The 11102-nt window shown below is 40.3% G+C and overlaps 1 protein-coding gene across 2 annotated transcripts in view; it reads left to right on the forward strand.

The window, feature by feature from the left end:
* The window catches only part of LOC146626068 (protein NLRC3-like), a 32784-nt gene extending 22927 nt beyond the window's left edge, over positions 1–9857 (forward strand). For both annotated transcript variants that reach the window (XM_085363153.1, XM_085363154.1), the window contains exons 5-11: positions 2427–2600; positions 4790–4963; positions 6262–6435; positions 6694–6867; positions 7879–8052; positions 8130–8305; positions 8441–9857. In XM_085363153.1, coding sequence (XP_085219279.1) covers positions 2427–2600; positions 4790–4963; positions 6262–6435; positions 6694–6867; positions 7879–8052; positions 8130–8292 — 1033 coding nt within the window. In that variant the 3' untranslated portion in view covers positions 8293–8305; positions 8441–9857. The remainder of the gene's footprint in view (positions 1–2426; positions 2601–4789; positions 4964–6261; positions 6436–6693; positions 6868–7878; positions 8053–8129; positions 8306–8440) is intronic.
* Positions 9858–11102: the final 1245 nt, after the last annotated feature.

Consider the following 11102-nt stretch of genomic DNA (forward strand, 5'->3'; position numbering starts at 1 on the left):
AGATATCAGTAGATACTAAATAATAAACGATATTGTGCAGCACGCAAGATAGACAGCGCACAATGTGCTTTGAGGCAGCAGCCAAGAAAGCTGTAGTCCGCGTCTGTGAATACCCGTTGGTACACCTGTGTGCATACCTGTGTGGATCAGCATGCTTGCATTCCAAAGGTTTCTCCATGTAACGATCTGCTAGGGAGTGTGGGGAGCCACAGCCCCGTCCTCCAGGGTATGAAGCAGGTATGGAGGAGATCAAAACTCCAGACATCCAGAGGCCCCCAGAACACAAGAGACCAAGGAAGACCAACAGAGGGGCAGCCGCGCCACTGTCCCAGTAAGAGCTGAGGAGAGTCCCAGATGAGGGGTCACTCAGCAGCCGCGGAGCAGAAGCCAGGGGGAGTTGCAGTGACGCACCCGTGAGCTCCGCCGGCAGCCAGCTGTGCCTGAGTGACCGAGCCCCAGGCCGAGAGGCCGGGGGCACCCCACCTCCGAAGTGGCCCGAGCGAGCCCCAGGCTCCAGGCCCCGATAAGCGGCCGCCAAGGAGTGAGCCGGTGTGTACCCGGACGCCCACCCCCAGACACAAAGAACCACCAACGCACCGTTTCTGTTCTCAAACTGTTCTCCCATTAGGAGCTCAGTCTTAGTGGAGTTTTTTTTTTCTTCTCTTCTGACCTCATGTTATGTATTTTTGTTGTTTTTTTCCTATTAGCCTACCTCTCTGACATGTCTTCCCAATGTGATGTTTGAGTAAAGCTTGGTCAGAAGGTTCCTTTGTAAGTGTGCATGCGCCATTAGCGAGCTGCCTGCTGTAACCTTTAAAATCCTTTGGGATAAATAAAGTATTCTTTTTCTGATTCTGATTAAGAAAAATAATTAAATAAAGCAGTGGGGGTCGCACTCTTGACTAGAGCATATGTATCCAGTAAGGGTCCCCAGGCTAGGCCCCTCTAATTCCCATGCCTATCTCGGATATGTGTGAGATATATATAACTGAAGCCAGGCTTGGATATTGTCTGGGTTAACAAGTTACATGTCAGGTGTCCTGGTGTCCTGGCTACTGGAACAAGTAAGCATAAAGGGGTCAAGGAATGAGAATAGGAAGATATAACATGAAGAGTATGTGGGACCCATGGAATCTTTAACACCTGGCAAGGGGGAGCCAGGATGTCAAGTAAGCGGGGCGATGTCATTATCCCCACCCTCTGAGATTGGGTACCAAGTCCCAAGAACATCTGGGCATTGAAGGTGTTGAGTGTGAGAGCAGGATTATAACTAAGCTGGAAACCTGGGCCCTCCATGGCTGATTACCAAGACTGTAGGAAGTGTCCTTTGAAGGTCTACTAAAAAATCCTACAGCGACCATCACCAAAACCAACCAGTTAATCTACACCACGGCAGCAGTGATCACTGAGATGCTTGGCTACAAGATCAACAGCCACAACGAGCGGTACCCTCCATGGAGTAAGAGACTAGAGGCCAAGATAAAGGCAACACAAAGGGAAGTTAGCCAACTACTAGTGCTGCAGAAAGGTGTGATGAAGACAGGGATGCCTAAGAAGTATAGCAAGCTTCCCATACCTGAGGCCTTAGTCTTTACTTGGTCTTTGAAGTCTTTGCTTGGCAAGTTCTGAGTTCAAAATGGGATACATCCCCAAAGGTGGTTGAGAATGACGACCAGAGATCCTGTGGCTAACCAGCTGGACATGGTGTCTGTCTGTGTGAATAGTTAGATTGCTTTATTTTCACTGAAAGGGACAGCATATAATACTTATTGTATTTTTAGCATATGACAGTAAAAAGATTCTCTCAGCCTCATGTGTCCCAAGACAAATCCTTCACAATGTCTGCTTTCCTTTGACTGATTTTTAACAAACTTCGTTATTTCATAACTTATTTACTCTTCTTTGTTTTTCATCACGATTTCATAGTTGCTGTGCATGCTATTAATTGCACATAAATGCACTGAAATTTCGTTCTAACCTGCAGTAACCGGTGTATGCACTAAATGATAATAAGTTGGCTATTCTATTCTATTCTATTCTATTCTATTGTAGTATAAGGCCCTTACCAGCCACTTGTGGCACTGTACCTTTAATTGCTGTTCATTGTGGGATAACGTATTTATTCTTCTATAGCTCAATTACCTTTATGATGTTCCATCCATTCATTCTCTTCCACTTATCCTTTATAATGTGTATTTTTTATTATTAATGTACTAACAAACATGACCGTGAGAGGCCACAGTGGGTAGGTAGGTGTCCGTTGACATCCACTCACTTTGGTCTTCCATGAGATAAATATGACTCAACAGCTATGAGTGCTCCACAGTGCACTTTTTTAACTTTCCATTTACAGTGATTGCCATTTTTGTTTTCTGTCCTTAGTATTTAGGATAAATCCCTGACTTCCATTGTTTCTTCAATCTCAGACTTTCTGAATGTTGGCTGTCAGAGACTCACTACAAAGTTGTGGCCTCTGCCCTGAAGTCTGACCCCTCCCACCTGACGGAGCTTGACCTGACAGGAAGTAAACTGCAGGATTCAAGACTGAAGCAGCTGTCTACTGGACTGGAGAGTCCAAACTGTCGACTTAAAACACTGGTGTTAGTTTAATTTTTGCCTTTTGAACCTCATAAATCACAACTTTTAGTCACAAATAACTTTTTAGTGGTGATTTGGGGCTGTGTGGAAACCTGTGTTTACGACTTTCAAGTTTAAAACATAGTGTATCCAGAAAGTATTCACAGTGCTTCACTTGCACATTTTGTCATCTTACATTCCAAAAGTGATTAAATTCATTTTTTCACCTCAAAATTCTATATACTTTGTTGAAGCACCTTTGGCAGCAATTACAGCCTCAGGCCCTCTTGGGTATAATGTTACAAGCTTGGTGTAGCAGATTTCAAATGGTTGACTGCGTTGTGACGACAGACACAGACTGGCTGGAAACTGGATTTATTTCTAAAAGACAAAGTGCAGCAGCAAAATCAGTGTCACTCAGCAACAGCAGGCCTCTCCTCATCCCAGTGTGGAGTCCATGCAGCTCTGCTTACAATATATAAAAGAAAATACAATCTATCAAAACAACGGTGTGGATTCTCCCAACAGCCACTTTAAAATCAAATGTTATAGTGGGGTAAAACAGAGACAAATATGAAGCCACTAATAATAACTTGTAATATTTAAATCCCCACTAAGATGGATCAATTACACAATACATATTCAAACAACTTTAACTTTTCTCAACATGGCTGAAAATACTATTCAGTGTGCAGCCTCAGGTCATGAACTCATTATACACATAAAACAAAACCTATACATTTACTATACAAGACAAAGTGCAGCAGCAAAATCAGTGTCACACAGCAACAGCAGGCCTCTCCTCATCCCTGTTTAGCACAAGTAAGGACCACATAAACGGATGGTGTAACAGATAAAATGAAGTTCCAATTACTATTTGTCTCGTTCAAAGCAATCAAAAACACTTTGGGAGCTTTTAGCCATAAGAACTAATACTTAGCAAAGAAAAATACAACAAATTTAAATGTACAATTTAGTACAGGGAGAGGAGCTACAGAAAGTGTGCCTCACCAGTGTGGAGTCCATGCAGCTCTGGCTGGGAAACCCCACACATGCAACATGTTTACAAGTGGCATCACACTGATTAATGCCCCACTTCAACAGTGACACATGGAACCTTAGTTTTACAAAAATTTAATTTACACAATAAAAAATAAATAAACTGTATACAGTTTATTTATTTTTTATTGTGTAAATTAAATAAAATAAAATAAATAAACTGTATACAGGGCAGCACGGTGGCACGGTGGTTAGCACTGTTGCCGCACAGCAAGAAGGTCCTGAGTTCAATTCCACCATCAGGCCGGGGTCTTTCTGTGTGGAGTTTGCATGTTCTCCCCGTGTTTGCGTGGGTTCTCTCCGGGTACTCCGGCTTCCTCCCACCGTCCAAAGACATGCAGCTTGTGGGGATAGGTTAATTGATTATAATCCAGCAGCAATGTAGCCATTGCTGCAGAAAAACCACAGAAATGTCGAAAACATGATGTTTCCACAACCGGCACGTTGTTGTTGCTGTCATTGCTGCTGCTGCTCGTCTCCTCCCACACTCTACTTCTGAGTCTTGGCGTGCTGCTTAAACAGGGAAGGCATGATTGAACAATGGTTACTAGCTCTTGACCTCCCTTGATCATCCTTGCTCAGTACACTTACTCAAAGGATATCCTCGGTGTCACAGGGAAGCTGAGAGCTGCTACCTGGGCCCACTCCCACCGGCAAGGGCAACAGCCGCAGCAACCACTGTGTGGGTGGCTGCCAGGTGATGTTGCCACCACCAGCACATTGTTGCTGTCATTGCTGCTGCTGGTTCTCTCCTCCAACTCTCCACTCATTTGAGTCCCGACGTACTGCTTAAATAGGGCAGGCATGATTAAACCAAGGTTACCAGCTGTCTACCATCCTCTCCTGGCAATTCCCCCAAAACCGACTGCACTGCTGGAAAAAGTAAAGCCCTGTGAATATTTTCTGGATGCACTTCAAATTACTTTTAATAGTTTCTAGTTTTGGTTTGAAAGTACATTACTTTTTGTGCTGTGAGTAGTATTCTTCTTGAAATTGTGCAGGCAAATATACAAAAAAAGTCCTCAATTTATTTGTTGTACATTTGTTACAATATATAGATCAACTTCTATTACTGATCAGTGAAGCATATTTGAGTAATTTTACATGATAATAATGTTAACCTTTTCTGCTTGGTATTATTCTGTAACAACAGACTTGCTAACTGTGGACTAACAGAGATCAGTTGTGATTCTCTGGTCTCAGCGCTGAAGTCTAACCCCTCCCACCTGAGAGAACTGGACCTGAGCAGAAACAACCTGCATGATGTAGGAGTGGCAGGACTTTCTGCAGGATTACAGAGTCCTGACTGGAGACTAGAGACTTTGAGGTCTGAAACAATATTTAGATTTTTTTTTTAATGATATGCATGAAATAATTTTATTTGATTTCTAAAATGGTAACTAAGAGGTACTGTATACCCAAAACCAAAAGCCTGGAATTTGATGCACATGCTGGCAAAAGTTTGTGTCTTTTTGGAAGACTCTATCATATGAATGTATTAGTTGACAATAGCTGGCTGGCTTTAAAATGTAAAGTATTATTCACAGTTTCTTCAAATTGCCCAAAAGCATCAAACAAGAAGAAAGGCGGAAAAAAGCAAGATTTAACCTTAACATAAATAAATAAACAAACAAATAATAATAAACACATGCAATTCAATTCAATGCACTTTTATTTACACAGCACCAAATCAAAACAAGAGTTTTATATTGTAAGCTAGAAGCTACAATAATACATGCAGAGGGGAAAAAACCCCAACGATCATATAACCCCCTAAACAAACACGTTGGTGACAGTATAAACGAAAAAGTCCCTTTCAACAGCAAAAGAATCATCTTCTGCAACTGGTTGGGGAAAGGGAAGAAAGACTTTACAGACATGCTGTGGAAGAGAGACAGAAATTTATAAAAACTAATTATTCAATGCCGATAGGTCTATTAGCACATATTGGGAGAGAGAAGGGTGAGTCCAGAAGAAACACCCAGTGCAGCATGGAAATCCTCCAACAGCCTACACCTATTGCAGCATAACTAATGGAGGATTCAGGGTCACCTGATCCAGCTCTAACTATATGCTTTAGCAAAAGGAAAACAAAGGAAATTTTGAAGCCTAATCTTAAAAGTAGAGATAGTGTCTGTCTCCTGAATCCAAACTGGAAGCTGGTTCCACAGAAGAGGGGCCTGAAAACTGAAGGCTCTGCCTCCCATTCTACTTTTAAATACTCTATCAACAACAAGTAAGCCTGCAGTGTGAGAGCGGAGTGCTCTAATAGGTTGATATGGTAATATAAGGTCATTAAGATAAAATAAGGGGCCTGTTAAGAAAGCAGTCCTAAATATTTGTTTAGTATGTGCGTTGAAGGACATATCCTGGTCAAAAATGAATCCAAGGTTCCTCATAGCATTACTGGAGGCACAGGTAATGCCATCCAGAGTAAGACTCTAGTTAGATACCATATTTCTAAGATTTTCAGTTTTGGTATCTTTTCATGTGTGAATTGGATGCGTTGTTATCGATATCTGGTGAGATTTCATGTCAAAAGAACCTTTTTGAAAAATATTTACTTAGAAAAATTTGTTGTTGTGTTTTTGATATTTTTTCCTTTTTTTTCTTTTATAAACTCAGACTAAGGTCCTGCAGTTTGTCAGAGATCAGCTGTGTTCATTTAGGTTCAGCTCTGAAGTACAATTTGTGCTATCTGAAAGAGTTGGACCTGAGTCAAAACGAGCTACAGGAATCAGGAGTGGAGCAGCTTTCAGCTGGACTAGAAAGTCCAAAATGTAGACTGGAAACCTTGAGGTCTGTGCTTGACAGTGTCACATATCTATAATCTCATCCAAAGTAATCTAGGTTTACTATAAAGGTCTCCTTTATAGTAACCTTTATTCAATAATTCTAAATGTAAAGAATTAATAATAATTCTTCAAATTGTTCTGCAGTGACTTGTCTATTCTCAGACTCACCAGACAATTAAAAAAGTCAGGACTACTGCCAGTAACATTACATGACGAGCAAAATTTTGTGACTGAATTGTAAATAAATGTACTGTAATTTCAGACTTACTCACTGTGAACTACCAGGAAGCTGCTGTACATTTCTGGGCTCAGTTCTGAAGTCAGTCTCTTCCTGTCTGACAGAGCTAGACTTGAGCCACAACAAATTGCATGACTCAGGAGTAAAACTTCTGTCTGCTGGGCTGGAGAATCGAAATTGTAGCCTGACGACTTTAAGGTACAAAATCAAATTTCTCCTTTTGCAGAGTCTGAAACCCAGGAATAATTATTTTGCATATATATATACATATATATACATACATACACACACACACACACACACACACACACACACACACACACACACACACATATATATATATATATATATATATATATATATATATATATATATATATATATCACTTACTGCTGCGCAATCCATTACAATGGTCCCTCATTTATCCCGGGAGTTACATTCTAAAAATAGCCTGCAAAGTAGTCAGCTTTATTTCTTACAATTATTATAGATGCTGTAATGCTGTAAAATCCCTACACATTTCTCAGACAGGCATGACCATTTTCACACTTTTCTCTCTTGTTTAAACATTCTCAAAGTTCAAACCTTCGTAGAAGAATAGGTCCAGTATTATAGAATTAAACAAAAGCTCAATCCCTGTTTTCATTTCCAGAACATGGGAAGAGTGTAGCTGAGAGAGAATTCAATATTAATGAATCAATGGTAGGGAAGTAGAGGAAGCAAGAAGAATGAATTGAGTAAAGTTTGACTTCTCTGACTGTTTTTGTTTCGTCTTATACTCCAGTGTGCCTTATAGTCTGAAAAATACGGTAACTTCTACCTTCCCTTAACATTTCCAGAAGTCCTACTTTTTGTTCGATGGTTATCATCTTCCTCTGCCTTTTGGGTGCTACCACAGGTGCCTTTGATGGTGCAAAATGTTTCGTCGACATTGTTGTGTTTGTTGGAGAGAAAACCTACAAATATATAGTACGGTACTTCAGTAGCGATCAAAGATTTATGTAACTTTGACAAGCATAACGCATTCTGTATTGTACAGGAGACGCGGAATGAGATTGATTGACAGTGATCTATAGCCTATCACGTCGCAGAACACAATGCGCTGTTTAAAAAAAAAAAGTATGCAAAAATGCACAAAAAATCCGCGAAAGAGTGAGGGCATGAAAGGTGAACTGCGCTTTATTGTATTTTTTTTTTATATTTCCATAGGCTGAAGGACTGTCTGATTATGGAAAATGGCTGTGCTTCTTTGGCTTCAGCTCTAAAGTCGAATCCCACCTATCTGAGAGAGCTAGACCTGAGTCACAACAAACTACAAGATTCAGGAGTAAAGCTTCTGTCGATTGGATTGTCGACTCAAAACTTTAGACTTAAGACTCTAAGGTATAATATCTATTTTCCCTATGTGGAGACTATAAAAAACAGCAGTCACTGTTAAATAAAAATCTTTCCTTCTACAGGATAAAGGACTGTCAGATTACAGATAAAGGCTGCGATTATCTGTCCTTAGCTCTTAACTCGACCCAATGTCCCCTAAGAGTGCTTGACCTGAGTTTGAACAAGTTAAAGAAAACTGATGAAGAACTGAAGCTGATGTTTTGGTCTCTGAAGGCACTTCATTAAAGACTCTGGTCAGGTCAGTAAAGTAATAGACTTGCCTATTTTGGACAGATTTCAAAACTAGCCACCAACAGAAAGTCGTTTGTCAAATGTTTATTTTGAATAATTTCTGAGTTGACCCAAAAGTAATTTGTTGTTTTGATCCATGCAGGTTTACATGAACCTGGAGTATGGAGGAGGAGACATCCTTCATTAAGCTGCCTATCACCACCCTGAGTTCATATTCAAACATCCTAGAATTACTTATTATTTTATTTTGTCTTCCTTCCCTTAGATAGTCATTTGATGTCTTTATTTAAATTTATATAAAGGCTTTCATTTGATTCAGTGAACTACAGTCGTAAGGTCTATAAGAAGATGTGAATGCACCATTATGGGAAATCCCTACCGTGACCAACTACACCCTACACCTTGTTGGCAGGGATCACTACTATGCTTGGCTACAAGATAAAAAGCAGTACTTTTAATGGAGAATGAAACTAGAGGCCAAGATCAATGTAGCATGGAGGGCAGTTGGCCAACTATCAGAGCTGCACAAAGATGTGATGTAAAAAGGAATGCTAGGTACAGCAAGCTGCCAATACCTGAGGCCTTAGAAACTGCCAAGCAAAGACTCATTCACTTGAAATGGTAAACCAGAGAGATAGAAGCCATTATAACAAACAAGATGTTCTCCACTGAACCATCCAAGGTGTACTCTCAGTGTCAGATGAACAATATGAGAAAAGCCCCACCAAGGCTGGAGACAGAACAATACTGGAAGACCTAATGGGAGAAGGATGCAACCTGTGGCTAGCAGAGCTGGGAGAAGATTACAGCAAGGTCCCTGAACAGGATCCAGTAACATCACAGTTGTAGACATCCAACACAGAGTAGCTGCTAATGGTTAAACGCAACCATAAAAGCTAATCGAACAGTGGGCAGTCCTGATCCCCAAGGGTCCTCAGAAGGGATCTGTCCAATCCAACTACCAGCCAATAACCTGCCTCAGATTTTCAGTACCACATGGAAGCTCCTGTCGGGCATCATAGTGGCTAAGATGAACAGGCATATGGCTCAATAAAGGCAGAGATAGAAATTAGCAGAAACACCAGAGTGGAAAACTCAACACCATGCAGATCGATAGTGGAATGCGTAGAACTATACAACATCAACAGGACCCTAAGAGCTTTCATCAGGAATTCAGTGGTAATGTTGTTAACAACAATGCAGAACAACTTCAAGCCGATTACACAGGTCACCATCAAGTGCATGATTTACCAAGGCAATTTAAATGTTATCTGGAAATTACTAGACAAGAGAGGGTTTTCAAGAAAAATTCTTAAATGTTCATTTTCTATGCCATATGTTAAAACAAGATCTGGAATGTGTCATTTTTAGCATCTACATGGATGTTAAAAGTATTCGGCCACCTTGAACTTTTCCACATTTTGTCACATTACAGCCACAAAGATGAATCAATTTTATTGGAATTCAATGTGAAAGACCAATACAAAGTGGTGTACAGGTGAGAAGTGGAATGAAAATCATACATGATTCCAAACATTTTTTATAAATAAATAACTACAAAGTGGGGTGTGCGTAATTATTCAGCCCCCTGAGTCAATACTTTGTAGAACGACCTTTAGGTCCAACATTTAGAAAAAAGGAATTGAATTCGTTTACTACTTCAGTCTTGTCTTCGACAACTTGATTATTCTTAATAAAATAATTAGGCCGATCTAAGGGTGTGTTCTTGTTACCCAATACCTCCTTAAAAATATTCCAAATGCCCTTAATATTATTCTTGTTTTCCTGAAAAAGTTTATTATAGTAGTCTTTCTTGGCTTTCCTCAATATTAATACCAACTTATTTTTATAAACTTTATATTTCATTTCCGCATTCTTAGTTCTCTGTGTTATATAATTCCTATATAAATTATTTTTCTTTTTACATGCATTTGCAAGACCCTTAGTTATCCAAGGTTTCATATTCTTATTCTTTTTCTTATACTTAAATGATACCAATGGACAATGTTTATCATACAAGGCCAAATATGTATTTAAAAATGCACCCAGGTGTCATCCACATGCCTGAACCAATGGCTTGGTGTTGTTTCAGGGTAGGATAACAAAGCCCTCTTTCCCACTTCTTCCATGTACAAATTGGCCACAATGGGTGAAACTAGGGAGCCCATGGCACACCCATGTTTCTGCCTGTAGTACTGACCCTTATATGTGAAGTAGGTGGAATGAAGACACAGTTCCAAAAGCAAACACACCTGGTCGATGCTGAGAGTGGTCCTGTTGCTCTCATGAGAATTTGCATAATTCTGATGAAGGAACTGACCTCCCAGCCCATTGTTCCTTCACTGGGCTGGTTTCAGTCATTATGCAAATGTACTGTTTATAAGATTGGTTAAGCTTGCAGTCAGCTGAGACTGAAGAGGTCACTTGGATGAGTGACAAAATGTTTCTCCCACTGAAAACGCTACATCCAGATAAGCAGAATCAACCTTTGGAGATTTACTTACCTGGATGCTTGAGGATGAATTGTCAGTGGGTACTGTGTGGGTGAGGAAAGGAGGACCCAAACGCTGGACTCACAGGTAGGTGAAGGCTGGTGTTTATTATCACGAGCAGCTGAACCGAACATAGGATGACTGGCTGAACTGAAATGACTGGCTGAACCGAACACAAGTACAGAGTAGACCACATTAACATCAACATCAATTCAATTCAATTCAATTTTATTTATATAGCGCCAAATCACAACATAAGTTGCCTCAAGGCGCTTCATAGATACAGAGAAAAACCCAACAATCATATGACCC

Source organism: Diplotaxodon limnothrissa, linkage group LG9, assembly GCF_057381915.1.
Source record: "Diplotaxodon limnothrissa isolate DT_005_m linkage group LG9, D_limnothrissa_male_GT1.1, whole genome shotgun sequence".
In the NCBI taxonomy this organism is placed as follows: domain Eukaryota; kingdom Metazoa; phylum Chordata; class Actinopteri; order Cichliformes; family Cichlidae; genus Diplotaxodon; species Diplotaxodon limnothrissa.